The sequence below is a fragment of the Lepisma saccharinum genome, chromosome 1 (genome assembly GCF_977018435.1).
Source record: "Lepisma saccharinum chromosome 1, izLepSacc3.1, whole genome shotgun sequence".
Taxonomy (NCBI): domain Eukaryota; kingdom Metazoa; phylum Arthropoda; class Insecta; order Zygentoma; family Lepismatidae; genus Lepisma; species Lepisma saccharinum.
In genome coordinates, this window is record NC_139229.1 from 47,548,395 (window position 1) to 47,564,777 (window position 16,383).

General features: G+C 37.0%; 2 protein-coding genes across 2 annotated transcripts in view; both read right to left on the bottom strand.

Moving 5' to 3' along the window:
• Positions 1–16,180, bottom strand: part of Ufsp1 (UFM1 specific peptidase 1) — a 41,589-nt gene extending 25,409 nt beyond the window's left edge. The window contains exon 1 of the mRNA XM_083112276.1: positions 16,121–16,180. The gene's annotated coding sequence lies outside the window, so the exon portion shown is untranslated. The remainder of the gene's footprint in view (positions 1–16,120) is intronic.
• LOC145994888 (uncharacterized) lies at positions 8,042–16,132 on the bottom strand. Its single transcript, XM_083131344.1, has 2 exons — positions 14,896–16,132; positions 8,042–8,179 (listed from the first exon to the last, which is right to left on the bottom strand). Exon 1 carries the CDS (start codon positions 16,017–16,019, stop codon positions 14,916–14,918), a length of 1,104 nt encoding a protein of 367 aa, XP_082987470.1. The 5' UTR covers positions 16,020–16,132; the 3' UTR covers positions 8,042–8,179; positions 14,896–14,915.
• Positions 16,181–16,383: the final 203 nt, after the last annotated feature.

Below are 16,383 nucleotides of genomic sequence, written 5' to 3' on the forward strand. Positions count from 1 at the left end.
CACACTGAGAAATATACCTGTTGCAGGCACAGAATACTAAAGCATGCTTCCGCGCACGCGCAGCTTCGTCAGTGATGCCAGTACCAAGTAAAAAATCATTGGTTTTTTTTCATTTTTTACATGCACCTCATATATTGGCAAATTGTGTGCACAAAATATTTGCTGTCAACATGATTCACCACCAGAAGCAAGGGGGGGGGGGGGGGCACGAAGGGGTCTCCGCACCCCCTATCCAAAACCTATATTCTACCGAAAATATTACCTCTTACAGTGTCATATTATGTCATGTCATCATATTGAGGGCCGAAGTTACGTACTGAAGTGAGATTACTGTTATTATTATTATTATTTACAACAGGCAAGCATTGATCATACTCTCAGACACACTCCACATTTATTTTCCTGTACTGTCGGCAGTCTATAAACATCAGCCAATGGCCCTGGTCTTTCTTTCTTCAGAATTGTTAAGAATGTTTTTTTATTGTGTTTCAAGTAGTTTGAGTTTTTCGATTAATGTATAGCTATGCACTGTCAGTTGTTGTATGTTTTCCTTTGCACTGTTGATACACAGTTTTGTTGTCCGCCTACTTGTTCCTCTTTTCTTCAAGTCGCAGTGGAACAAAAATTTCAGTTGCTTTCAAGTATCATCAGGTCGTTCTCGGGAAATTATTTAAAGCGAATTGTATTGTGACGGTAGTTTCCTTGATATTTAGGCCTATTTATTCTAGTAAGCGTATCATTTCAGACATTTCAAAGATGTTACGAAGAGGCCAGAAATTCGCGAAAAAATATTATAGTTTGTTGTTGGGGACATTGCGGCCCTGCTGCGCACTCTGCGTTTTGTCCTCGCACCACAGCATCTGGGCAGACTGAAGGTATGCTATGCATTATGTAAAACAAATGCATAGAAGAAACAAAGCAACAAAAATTTTCAGAAAAGTGAATCAGTCCAAAAAGAGTGAATTGAAAATTACATGAAAGTGACTACACGATTTCGTATTTATTGTGTTGTTTTTCAAATTACAGAACTTTAGGTTGCATAGTAGCCATTTATTTCTTTCACCCAAAGTACACAAATGGAACACTCAGTAGTTGTTTTAACCTATACAACGGATTTAACATTTGATTAACTGAATTTTCTACCTCAATTGGCTGTACCTTGTAATCAAGGGATCCCAGGTTCGATACCCGATGGAGGCAGATATAGTGATTCGAAACCCACTTTAAACTGTAGATCCAGTCCCCATCAGCATACATGTGCATAAAGTGGACTTTGGATGTCAATATAAAATTGTACATTTCGGTCACGGTCAGTTATGTTAACTATTATAAGAGCGTTGCAAGAACATGGTAACTTCAGACTGAAGATTTTTTTAAAGAGAGTGAGCAACACTATTAGGGGGGGGGGATAATATACCTCAACCCTTCTCCGTGGAAAAATGCCTTACCTTAATGGCTCCATGGAAAAAATCCTCCAGTTGTCCACATATGTCATTGGCCTCGTTTGAACAAACTGTTCTTTTAACATAGTCGTGTTAAAATCAAGCAAAAATGAAGGAAGTCGCTATTCTTCAGTTTCATTAGCATATTATCATAGATGAGATACTAAAAGTTGATTGATATTTGATGTAGGGACTAAAACATGCATGCATATTTCAAGTTTTCTTTATTTTCAACGTCGCACCCCTTAAATTTCATTCCGCACACCCTCAGCACCCCTAGATGATTAATCCTGGCGCTGCCGCTGTGAAGGAGTAGATATTTGGTGCACTTTTATCCAAACATAGAGGTAAGACATTTTTTAGAGGTGAAATATATTGAGCCCAACAGTTTTGTAGCATTGCTGTCAATGCTCTCCATGTAACTTCTGTTAGAACTTTGCTGCTTTTATTTTGACATGTCACACACAGGTTCTCCATGAAATCACATGTTTGGCTAACAATTGAATTCACTCTTTCATACAGTTTCTTGCAAATAATAATAATGAAAAATTATACCTCAAAGCAAAGTTGAAATAATCTTGCACACACCAAAATAGTAAGTTATAATTTTCACATGCGAGCGCTACATATCATAAACAATATGTACCAGGTTCAGTCAATAATTATCTGCACTTTTGCTGTAATAATCTTTCCATGCTGCTTTCTACATGCATTTCCATAGTGTATATTTGTTGTTGCTTCAGCACTTTTTTTTGTCTTAAGGTTTGCCAAGGGCCAAAATTCACCATGATATGGGGAAGTCCTAACCAGGATTGGATTGAGAAGTTTAAAAAAGGTTAAACAAGAGTTAAGCATGAAAGAGAACACACAAGCTGTGCAATGATTCTGACAAACTGACAAGTGGCTATCAAAGAAGTAGCAAGTCACCCACACATTAATCTCCCATATTGTGATGCCAGCCTTTGGTAGATATTGACTTCGATACACCTTCAGCACAGAAGAAATTGAACACCGCTTGCTATTCTTCTTTGGTGCAAACATACAGTGGTGCAACAAGAAAAGAAAATGAGTGATGAATGCCAAATATGAACTAAAGCAACGATAAACTCAGACTGAGTTGGCATACATATGCAGAAAGCAGTGCAGCCAACCAGAAGAAAATTGCAGCAAAAGTGGAGATAATATCTGACTGACCCTCATATATATAATGTCTTTCCAAAGTTTTCAGCATTTGTTATTTTGGATTTGAGTTGTCCTAACATTGGACAACATTCCTAAAGAAAATCCTTTCCGTTGTATTTAATTCTGGGTTGTAGAATGATGCTTCACATTGCACATGACCACACTAACTCCTATCTAGATGACCACACTAACTCCTATCTAGTTAGGGGGCCTTCCCGACTGAGCAGTGGTTGTATCATCACCTTGTAATTAAGGGGTACCAGGTTCGATACCCGGTGGAGGCACATAGTGGTTCGGATTCCACTTTAAACTGTAGGTCCAGTCCTGATTAGCCTTACTGTGCATAAACTGGACTTAAAACACCAAATCAATCAATCCTATCTAGTTACTTTGTTTTAACAACCTTTAACCATATCTTTACCTGGAACAATGTCTTCTTAGAAACTATTTCATATGAGAGTACGGCTCTATGCAGAGCCATAAATCCAAAGGGAAACAACCACATGTGGTTACTGTTATTTGAGTTAACCCTGCATTGGTCGCACACGGTTTCTAGTTCCAGGTGTGTGGTTTTAACGTCGCCATTTATCAATGATTGTTTTTTCAGCACCCTCCATCTGTCTAGCTGAGATTCCGACCTTCGTCTTTTACGCCACAATCTTGTTTTCAGTATTAGTCAGATCTTCAAGCCACTGGTTTCTGAGTCTGTGAGTGACTAACGACATATCTATTGTTTTGAAAATAATACCTAGATAAGCCATTAGCCACGCACGCAAACAAGCAAAAAAAAAGGCACTTGGCAGACCAGGTTTTCTGGTTTATTAAACTTTTACTGGTTCAAATAAACCATTTTTGGCCAGTATTCATATGGCGGTAAAGGTTTAGTCACATTCTCACCTCAGAGGATATTAATAAAAACATTAAAAATAAGACACTCATTCCAAGATAATAATTGTACTTCTATTATAAAATCCAGACAATAAATCTGAGTACATTGAACTGTTTATACATTCATTTGAGGCATGAAGGCATAAAACTATTGATTCAACTAATGAGGTACACAAACATTACCTTGAGCCACAGACAGTATGAGATTCTTATTACATGCTACAATTGGTGCTACAAGAATCTCTTTAATTACATTTATTTTTTGCAAAGTAGAAAATGTGCAGTGTGCATTAAAAGTTGTTGTGGTTTGGTTCCAGAAAAGACATTACCTATTCCATCACTGTTTGCTCTATAGGAAATTGTATGTTTCAATTACAGGCATGTAATGTTTTGGTTCCTTATCCATAAGGGTGGAGATGGTGCATTCCTCTCCATTAATGAACTGCAACCACTTCTTACACCAACTGTACAGTGAGATTATCTTCTATTATTACTATTACTACTCATCACCATGTGAAACCTACCACATCTGTATCTACAGTGAATTTAAAATAAAAAGTCTTGTAAATTTCTAAATATTTTCTGCAGTTCAGGCATCATATGCCCCAACTTACACTTCCCAAAAATATAACTATACAAAATACAACACTGTAATATAATTAAGCCTTGTTTCCATATTAAAAACACTAAGTTGCTGACCAAGGCAGTTCATTAAGATAAAAAAACACTTAACAGGCAACGTTTCAACCCTGTATCAGGATCTTCCTCAGACGAAGAACTAAACTAGTCTGAGGAAGACCCTGATACAGGGTTGAAACGTTACCTGTTAAGTGTTTTTTTATCTTAATAAACTGCCTTGGTCAGCAACTTAGTGTTTTTAAAATACAATAATATTAACAGAAATATTTGACTGTTGTTTTAAGTCCACTTTATGCACAGATAGGCTAATCGGGACTGGACCTACAGTTTAAAGTGGAATCCAAACCACTATGTGAATCCACCGGTTATCAAACCGGGGATGCCTTGATTACAAGGTGATAATAATAATAGTAATAATGAAAGGAAATATACTAAGGGTACAAGAAAGCCATTCTTGTAAGATATAACAAAAAATCAGCAACTAAAAGAAAATTACATGAGACACATATCTAACATCACTGGCAATAACTGCACCATTCTCAGAAATATATGCTACCAGGAGAAAAACAAACCTGAACTATTTACTGACTAGGGTCGTTACATCATACAATTTTAAATATGACTTACATGATGGCATTTACATTACTGCTCTGCCAGAAGAGAAAAGCCGTCTGGTGCTGTTGTCAAATTTACTAAACGAGTGAAGGGACATGAGTGATGCAATCATCTGCTTATATAACACTGGCCCTGCATTGCCAAAATCTGCTTTCTTTAACACATCGCCATCACCCTTATCGAGGGCCAAGCGTTCGTATCATCATGAACGGGAAAATCGTACACAACGAAAGCATACATAATATTTATGTTAATGATTTTTTTGTCAAAAGACTGTCCATTTAGATCACAAGTTTTTCTCATGTTGGTAGAGCTGTACTGTTGACTTCAATGTACAGTCACAGGCAAAAAAAATGGGACACCTAGATCCTGAAATACTCGCCTCTCGGCAAGGCATTATGTGTGTTGCCTAACTCTATGGCAATAAGATTTTAATAGCAAATTTTTAATGGAAACTTCTACCACCCCTCTACATTTAGGCAACACACACAACGCCTTGCAGGGAAGTGAGTATTTCAGGATATAGCTGTCCCATTTTTATTGCCAGTGACTGTACAATCATTATTTGTTTAAGTTCAGCTTACTTTTCCCGCTAAATTGGAATTAAGACTTCTTAGAAATCTCAGCTTCACAGCCAGAATATTTTCTTTTGTAGCAAATAATTTGGTTTTATGAGATTAAGTAATTGATAGCCATTAACTGCATTATAAATAACAAAAGAAAGTAACTGGTTCCTTAACTAGGTAAAATATAGCTAACATGCTATTCATTTTTCATAATAAACACAAATATCTGAAACACTAATAAAGCCCTATTACAAAGTTAAAAATAAATAAAAATTACATTATCCATATAACAAAGAAAAGGAACAAACATTTCATACTATACATGATCTCACAACGGTTCAAAGGTTCCCAAAAGTTGGAGATGGCAGCAGTCTTGAGACGTTGTGCTGCTTCAGCAAGGAATTATGAACTTTCTCTTCTATGATTATCCAGGTATAAACAATTAGTGTGAAAAATTCAATAGAAAAGGTTTATTTTAATAAAAGTCAAGTGTTATGGATAAAGACACACAAAAGATAATGGTTAGGTAAAAGAGGCATGTTGCTATATATACACAGAGGCAATCTTCATCTCTCTATAAGTAAGAGATAAAAACAATCTTCATCTCTCTATATCATAAGTAAATGAAAGGAAATATAAAATTAGAGATACTTGGAAAAGATAGACAGAATCTGTATATGGATTACCAACAAAAAGATTATCCACATTCTACTTAGCAAAATATTGCCAAAAACATTGTCCACATTGAAGGCTGAGGTCAGAGAACAGATTAGTTCTGTACAACATCCAAAGCTTAGCATTAAATGATCTCAAGTGTTAAGGACTGCAATGTGTGTGTATATAATGTAACATATAATGTAATCTACAGGATGCCATCTATCTTCTGATGATCTTGGAGGGAAGTAACCTGTCACAGTGTAATGACCTTACTTCTCTTTCAACAATGCCTTTCCTCCAAAGAGGATAATTAAATGTAATTAAAACAAAGGTAATTCATGTAACTGAGAGTTTAAGGAAAGAAAATGAGGTAAAATTTAAGTATCCCCGAAACGTATTTCTTCAATTTTACAGGAAAAGTACTTACCGAAAAGAGTTTCTGTATACTCTATGAAGGTCTGGGAAGTGTTTTTTCCCCTCGCTGAATGAATTTTCGCGGAAAACCATCTATTTTTCAACATTAATGTCTCTCCGATGCACGAAACCTGTTCCATTGATGTCCTTCTACTACATGAACCAAATTTTGCATGCGCTTGATGACGTAACAACCGGTCAGTGTTTCCAAACATGCAGTTTTCCTACTGTGTAACAGTAGTATAACGTAAATGAACGTGCATGTAACTGTGCATCATTTATGAATGGTTCGTGGGGCTATCCGTGCATGGTTCGTGGGGCTATTTATGAATGGTTCGTGGGGCTATTTATGAATGGTTCGTGGGGCTATCCACGCATGGTTCGTGCGGTTTTCGAACCTGGAAGAAAATACAGAATCAGTAACACGAAAGTAGGTATTTTTCGATGAAGAAGGTTGCAACACTGCATAACCACTGATCATCGACAACGCTAGTCAAGATTTCTCTGCCATATTGCATGTAATGCAAGCTAAAACAAACAAACAAGAATTACTCGATATGTCGAAAATTGAGATTATTTGCGTGAAAAAAATGAAATGGCACCTTCAAGAATCCTTAGGAATGCAGAATATGTAAGTACCAATGTGAAAAATAAGAAAATAAAGGAATTCCAGACGTTTCGGGGATACTTAACATTTAATGAAAATTATACACTGCCAGCACAAGTTTGAAATTCTGATTCATTAATACTGAACATTCTTTGATTCTCACTACAATGATTCACTTACCAGAGGATAAAAAATGATAAACACTTATCACCCCCTCCCCTCCAAAACAACCTTGAACTTATTCTATCACTAAAACTCCCAGGAAAAATTACTCTTATATAAGAATGGATACTATGTTTGAAATAAGGTATGGTCACATGGAAGAAAACCTTTACATAACGTAGTACCACACAAACATGGTTTTCTCCCCATTGTACCAATCTGCATGCACTCATCACATCCATAACTGAAGGTTATTTCTTGTTCAGGAGAAATATGGCTTAAGGCAAATAAACAAATCTTTGGAACATCGTTGTCTACCCTCACAGGAACAATGACAGTATTAGGTTCACACGAATGATTTATATATCTTCCGATATTTCCTATGTAAGTTGGGTCTACACATGTCTCTACAACTGAATTTCTAATATGTTCCCTCAACACAAAAATATAATTCATGCATGTACTAAAATCTTGTAATTTTGTTCTTCGTCTTGCTTCATCTAATCCGATTACTTCTCCCGCATATTCACAGACGAAACTCAGCCTCTCAATATAAGAAGATGCTATCACACCCAATCCTTTATCTCCAACTTGTACTATCCTTAAATTTTTATTAGGTCCACGTTGCACGATTCTGTTTGTACACTTACTACCACACGAGCACGTGGCATTGCATTCTACTACTGGCCTGTTCAACTTATTCTCAAGCAGGTATCCATTACTGTAATTTCTCCCAAATCGGTCAACACACAAACACCCATCTGTACAGAGAGAGTCCTCTCTACAATTGCATCCAAGATATTGTTCATTAAGAAGTGAGGTGTCTACTCCTGGACCAGGAACATTAATTGATGTGTATACAATGTTGGGGAAAGGATGAACGTAATCATCAATATCTTCCATTGCATCACTAAGTACTCGTACCATTAGTTTATCACATTTTTTCAAGTATTAATCATTGTTCCTCTTATATCACAGTTGAGCATTTATCACTGGCCCAATGGAAACTGAAACAAAATTAATATAGTCATATAAAACCCTAATATGATTTAGTGAAAGCTTAACATAATCCTAAACTAATACTAGAGTCCAGTAGTCTATAATGCAATGATCCCAATCATTTTCAACAGATGCTGATGTCTGTACCAAGAATAGACATTCAAAATACTTGATTTTTCGTCAATAATAATAAAAAAAAAACAGTTTTTTTTTTTTAAAAAATAGGGAAACTCCAAAAAATGTATTCAAAAACATTCATAACAATACATACTGGTTGTAGAGTCACTGACACTTCTGGGTTGTGACTACCCCATTGACTTTCAATTGAAAAATTACAACCCAGAAGTGTTCGTGACTGTACATGAAATACCTTTGCACTTTGTGTGTAACAGTCCTCTCATATTTGCACATAAACAGCAAAATATTTATTTCACACTATAGTTTACTGTGATGCAACGTAGTTTGTTCTGTAAAAATGAAGAAATGTGTCTCCGATGTAAGAAACTGTTACCGAATGTGGCTACACAGACATTTTGCACAGTGTTAAGTCACATACTTAGATTTTATGCAAAGAAAATATGCAATCTTAATACTACATATGAAAATAGTGCATTAGACAAAGTACAGAGAAGATATGCATTGAAAATTTTGGCACAACCAGAGATTAAACATGGGTCCTTTGCATGTTATGCAGACTAAGTGACCAAGTCAACGTCTCATCAAGTGTTGTTACATAAGATTTCTGAGCAAATTTTATAACCAAAACATGTTATATAATTTGCTAGGTAATGTCCTATTTTCCGCTTTCAACATATAATCACACAGTCTTTCGAGTATGGCTTGCAGTTATATCTGCACATATACTAAGAAATTTATACTGGGCCTCTGTGATAACTCAGTGGTTATGATTAGCCCTCGGATTTTAGGTTTTTAACCTATATTTTCCTTTACAGAAATAATAAGTTATGTCAGCGTTTCTTTAAAAAATGAAACTTTGTGTACTTTGCTACATTACATAAGTTCAAGTGAGCCAAAAGAGTAATAAAATTCCAGTCCAAGTTCAGTTCATGCATTCAACTTTTATAGGATGTCGACAAATCTTGTACACCACAACAAATATGTTCATCTGACAAAATGTTGTACCATGACATCCCATGGTGCTGGATTGGTTCAGACCCCCTCCTCCCGTCAACAGCTCTGGCCCCTTACTAATTCTCTGACTTCTTTTTTTTTTGTCAATACCCTGATAATCCTCCTAAAAAATTATGTAAAAAAACAGCATTTCTTTCAACTAGTGGACATGCAACAGTATGTCACAAAAAAAGTGAGAAGAAAACTAGAAGAAACACTGGGACACAAGCAATTTCACAGGAAGGCAACATTTTGAGACCAAATATCTTGGTTGTCAGCTCACTTCCAATTACTTAATTCCAAACTAATTATGGTGTACATGCATTTTTAACATGGTTCAATTTCAATTTACTTCTGTTAACACTTACTTCAGAGACTTAGCGACCATATACTGTGGGTAACACTTTACTATACCGGAGATTGATTTCTTCAAATTTACAAGAGAAAGTACTTACGCAAATCATTTTCTGTAGCGTTGTTGATGTTCGGAAATGTAGTTTTGATCCATTTTAATGCGAATGCATGTGGTTTTTCTACGAAAATCTATTTCAGACGCGCTATTGCTGTATTGCTGCTGCTACAAGATGACGTGTCGAGGTCGTGAAGTTGTTGCCGGGTGTGGAAGATGCCGTGGAATTTGTAATTCCGATGTTGTCCGTACATGCTAAATTGAATGAAAGGAGTGCTAATGGAACCTAACCTAACAGCCTAACTTAACCTAGGAGGCATACCTCGTCCCCGTGATGGTTCGTGGGGCTATCATGAATTTTTGGGCTAACGTCAATGGTTCTTGGGGCTACCCGTAGATGGTTTGTGGGAAATAAGGAACATCAGTAAGTACTCATTAATGTAAGAAATATACATTATTTTCATTAGAAATTCATTACTTCACCTAAAGAAATGCTCCGCAGAATAGTAAGGTAGCAATGTAAAAAATTGCAAAATAAATCATTGATAGGTGTCTCCAGTATAGTAAAGTAGTACCCTGTGTGTTTTCTGGAGAACAACTTTTTTCCTCCATGTACTTCTGTGTGGAGATTTGTTAACAGCCATTTGTTTACTGTTGTCTAGTATATGGACTGCTGCTCCTGCTATGCCATGTGACATGACACGAGGTGCGAGGTACTGAACCACTAAATGTTTTTGTTGTTAGGTAGACACATCAGGTTTATGGCTCTTAGCATTAAAATAACACCTCTGAATGCTACCAAAGCCTGATTACATTAATATCTGGCCGAACTCATGACTGGCCGTTCAGCCACTGTAACCCCCTTTGAGAATTAAGTTACTTTTTATCAACAGATTTCGAAGCTGGAACCCCTGGTGCTGTAGAGCGCTATGCTAACTCCTCCACTGTTTGTATGCACACTAAAATAGTGAAGGAACACAAAATGAAATTGCTATCAGTTTCAAACTTAACACTGTAAAATTATAGCTGCTGTTGTAAATGTTGAAATAGGTGCTATATTCACTTGCACAAAGCCTTCGGGTACATGGTAAAGTAACATGCTAAGGTAACAGATGTCTTTACTTCACAATAACATATTTCCATGACCTAAAAACAACTGAAAACATTCATAAACAACACATCCTTCATAAACCATGAAAATAATTAATTTTCTGAAGGGTACCAAGCAAGGGTACCCTTCAAGCCTTCCATGAAAATCTATCGGCACTCTGGTTTTTGAGATGAGCATAAGCCAAGAACAACTGCTTACTGGGAAGTGCAGATGCTTGCATAATCATAATTTCACAAGTAAATAATACTTAGTGAAGTTTTTAGTGTGCTAGCTTACTTCCAAACTTGTTTCTAATTTCATCTTACAAGAACATATGTATTGAGTTTAAAAATAAATTGTCGAGGGGCCTAGATTTCCAAACAAAATGCTTTGCGGTACCCTTGACCCTCTGTACCCCCTGGTGAAATAGTTTGCATGGTTTATGAAGATTTTGTTGTTCAAGAACGTTTTCAGTTGATTTTAGCTTTCAGAAATGTGTTCTTGTGAAGTATTGTACGTCTGTTACCTTAGCGTGTTACTTTACCGTGTAGCAGAACAGCCTGAATGCTTCCTGCAAGTGAATATAGCACCCAAAAATGACAATTTGCACAACAGCAGCTATAATTTTACATAGTTAGGTTAGGATTGATAGGTTTGGTACTGATAGTTATTTTCGACATGTTTTTTTGTCATTTTAGTGTGCATAAACAGATTTTACTAACAAAAAGCTGTGAAAATGCTCAGAAATTGCAGGTTTCAACTTACGTGACCCATTCTTCGGCATCAAATATCTCAGTGGTAAAAATTTACTATCCTTCGGACACCTATAACTTCTTTGTTTCGTCAATTTTTGACATTTGTATCTACCTATTTGCTTCACGGAACATTCCTTAAGATATATTGACGTTTTTTCATCAAAGTACTTGCAATTTTTCACATTACGAGTACTTCTTTCTCGTAGTCTTTTCACTTGCCTGAAACACAATATGGTGTGTACACCTTCCCACATAATCGCGCATCATGCTTGTGTTTTGTCGATTTTCATTCGTTATGCAGTGTTTCAACCTTCGGAACCCAAGAAATACCAGTGAACAAAGCTCATCTGATCCAATTTTTTTTTAATTTAATAAAATTGTAATGTTTCGTGGCGGTGTGCGTGAATGGTTTTTGGGGCTATCCGTCCCGGAATTGGTGGGAAATTTAAACAAAAAAATTATTTTCGTTTGAAATTTCCCACCGATTCTGGTCTCTGCCCCTGGGGTAATTGACCTATCGCCCCCAACCGCTAACGTGGCCCCACCTACACTCCGCTCCGGCTTTCTCTATAGTCCCTGTTAAAGGCATGTTAGAAATTGGCCGGAGTCACCTGCCCCCAAATAAGCCCCAAACTTTTAAATTTGAAGAAATCCGTTCAGATACGGAAACCTTACCTGAGTATCACCACGCATCCATGACACGTTATATTAGGCATATATCCACAACCCATTCCTTCTAACGAGTAGTTTACATTCACTGCCACATTTTCGACATTCCTCTCCTTCCTTCACGATCCAGTGTTCAATTAAATTAAAAAATCCACTGGATCTTCCACACCCGGTATGAATTTCACCACGCATCCACGACACGTCATGTTTCTAACTTTCGTTGCAAACACAGGCAGTTCGAAACACTGGATACCCAATGAACATGAACAAAACACAATCACGATGATGTACGAAGGTGTACGCGCCAAAGGCTATTGTCCGTCAGAGTATTAATTTACAACAAAGAACATGAATTTCCGCTATGAAACAAAACACCTTCCCGATGTTAGACAATGCTACAGGAACTTATTATGGTAAATAGTTTCTTCTGTAAAAATGAAGAAATGTGTCCGAAGGATAGTAAAATAGTACCAAAGAAAATTTGACCTAATTCTCGAGGGGGGTACTGTGGGTAAACAGCCAATGATTTGTCACTTGTGATTCCAAATTTAAAAATTAAATCACACCTTGCATGATTGCCTTTTGAAATGTGAGCTACAAAAAAAGTTTAATGGGTGAAAATAATAAACCACAACGAAATTTAAACTATAATTACGGAGTGACTATTTTCACCAGGTTTTAAACCATGAATGTGCTTGATCTACTACCTGGCCTACTACACGTATGTGTGCATACTTTAGTTGTTGTGTATCAAGCTTTCATCAGCATGCATTTTTTTTCGTAAGGACAACAAGTAATATTTCTGCACACTATGAAGTTGGAAAAATACTGCAAGGTATTCCATTAAGAAATGGTGCTAGTAATATGTCACATGATCTTAACTATGAAGGTGTATTGCATTCCTTAATGTTTTCGTTCTTAGGCTAGGCATGTCAGATTTAGGACTGTTAGCATTAAAATTATTTCTGTAAATACTTCCCAACATCAGATCATGTAATTTCTGGCCTACAACACTTTCTGCTTTTCTCACTACCTGGTGACAGTAGTAGTTGCACCAATTTTTAATAGCCGAACCCTGTGGCCAATTGGTTAGCACATCATGCTGCGACAGCAAGGGTCCCGGGTTCGAATCCTGCTCGGGCTTGGTTGTTTGTGAATGCCCACTTAAGCTAATTGGGACTGGGCGTACATTTCAAAATGGGAACCGAACCACATTGTGCCTCCACCAGGCATCGAACATGGGACACCTTGATTACAAGGTGAAGACATTACCACTATGCCATAGGGAGGCCTCTAATACTGTCATTGAATGTAATAAAATTTGATAAAATACAATGCTATGGTCAGGTTATTACTTTGGGTCTGGTATCCCATTCTACACCCTTGATTTCGGAGGGATTTTTTTCTTATGAAGATTATGTGATGCTAATTATGAAGAACAAAAATTTGCGGAAACAAGTATTTATGAATGTACAGAAGTTTGAAGTTGAGATATTGTCAGTTGAAACTGTTGAGTCCAAATTTCCCACTGAATCCGGGCTCCGCCCCTGGGGTAATTGACCTACCGCTACCACGGCCCAGCCTTTATCTATAGAGTCCCTTTTAAAGGTATGTTAGAAATTGGCCGGAGTCACCTGTGCCCAAAACTATTTCTCACTGTTTTCCTCATTGACACATGAAGATACCAAAAATGAAGGCTAAAATTAAACCTAAGAAGGCAACTTACCTCTTTTTACCAAGGCCAGCACTGAATTGCAGGTCGAAGTTAAATTTGTAAGTCCAAAAATGAAGTAACTCCTAACTTGAAAGTCCTTGTTGTCCTTTTCCACAGAATACCACCCTCCACTCCCTTCCCATCATAAAAATAATAAGTTGCAAATTATCCCATCCCACAAGTCATTTAAAAAATACAACCCTCCCCTTTATGGCCTGCAGTTGCCAAAAAGAAATAATTAATTCCAATTTCTGAAGTCACATAAATGAAATCCAATGTCTGAAATGTCCAACCCGCCAATATATCACACAAATAACGTATCGCAATTGCAAATGTTCCCATTGCACAAGTCAATCAAAGAAGAAAAAATTCAGATGTGCGCCTGTGACATGAATTCATGATCCGAAATCTTCAGACTTGCGCCTGTAAGATGAATCCATCATCTGCCATCATAGAAGATCTGAAAACCCTTCTTGAGGTTAAAAAAAAAAAAGGGTAAAGTGTTCCCCTGTGATTAGCACCATGCCATGAAGGCGTATAGGTGGTGTGGTGGTAACGCCCCACACTTTCTTGATCTGGTCGTGAGTGAGGGTGATGTGATCAGCACCACACCCCTGACTGCCTTTACCCCCAGGTACCCATGTCTACGCAAGGAATTTTAATTTTAAAAAAAAACGTAAGGTTCGTAGCACGTACATCTAAAAACTTAACTTCCGTGCTATTTGCAAACACTGTTTGTTATGAGGAACTAAATATTTTCACGAAAATATTTAAAATGTGCATGGAATCGAGGGTGTAGAAAGGGATACTGGAGCCATTACTTTTGCTGTTCTCAGCACCTGGTGAAAATAGCCTTACGTGCTATTCTCACCACCTGGTGAAAATAGTCGTGGGCATAGTATATAATAAACAGCTATAAAATATATCATTCAAAATTCCCCACATTAAATACTTACATTGTTCCCAATTCTTCTGTTCATCTTATTGTGCTTTTTACGAAGATGAAATCATTTGCCAACCAATCTGGATGCGTAACTTCACTATCAACTTTGTAGCCTTTCATTTCCATGAATAACTGAAGTGCTTCCTTGCCTTTCTTTCCATGAATGAACTCAACTGAAAGCGTTCGAATATCTACTATATCAAAGGGTATTGTTTCCAACACATCAAGTTCAGCACCTTCTACATCCAAACTAAAATAATCCACACGAGTAACATTTAATGCTAGAAGGTATGAATATAGGGGGAAACATTGAACATCCACGAACCCTGGACCTAAATATCCTGCTGGTTTATCAGATATTTTCCCTATATTTTCATTCTGTTCAAAGGAAACTATTGTAGGATATTTTGTAATGCTCAAACATGAAGGTGAAAGAAACGACTTTCGTTTCTTTTTCACCATTTGTGCAAAATTAAGTGGATCTGCTTCTATCAACAAACCAGTCCAATTTAAATATCTTTCAAAATATAGTGTATTCGAACGTGTCTCTCCGTCTAACGCGCCGCATTCTATAAAAAATCCATTTCTTGAGTAGTTTAATATCCGACGTATTCTTTCACCCTGTCCCATTGACGTATCGAAAATGAATGGTTTATCTAAATTATATTCTTCTTTTGATGGTGTCACAAGAAAATTTTCCCGAATTTTTTTAATTAATGTTGTATCACTAAAGCTAACGGAAGGACCATTCAAAGCTCTCGAGTCCTCACTGTAATTGTACCATTTAACCAGGACTTCTTCGTAATTATCGACTCTGTACGAAAGAAAAACATTTCCTGATATTGAATCTAGAAGGCCAGAACTAGGGAGAACATGCTGCAAATAAAATACAGCAGTTAGAAATACAAGTGCAACTGCTCCTAATACAACACACGTTCTTATTCTTCCCATGGTATGCAAGTAAATTGAGACTGTTAGAAATATTAACGTAATTACAAGCAAAGCAACGTGGAAACTGCTTGTTCCAATCACCTGTATATACACAGAAGCTGTTAAAATTACTAAAACAACTGCAGCAAGAAAAATATAACACCTAGTTCTGCCTATAGCTAGTTTCTCTTTGCTCAGTGTATCCATGATTTAAACAATACTGACACTTTGGAATGTCAAATTATCACACAAAGTTTAGCAAGAAATAAACATTGAAACTCCTCGAAACTGTTTTCTTTTCTACGTACCTACGGAAGTCACGGGCTACGCGCCCGTTAGTCACACCAGTTTATCGATGGATATAATCGATTTTACATAATCGATATATCGAATATTTCGAAAATCTTTCCTTTCGATTATTCTGAACGAGGGCGGTGTCCGAATCGGCTCTTGCTGAGTTTTTATGAACGGTGTTAAAGGTGGAGCTACTGTGGAGCATGCGCACTCGTCTGATCGCCCTCGAACTTCCGGTTAGGCTCACGGTGCTATGGACGTTAATATGAAACGGCGA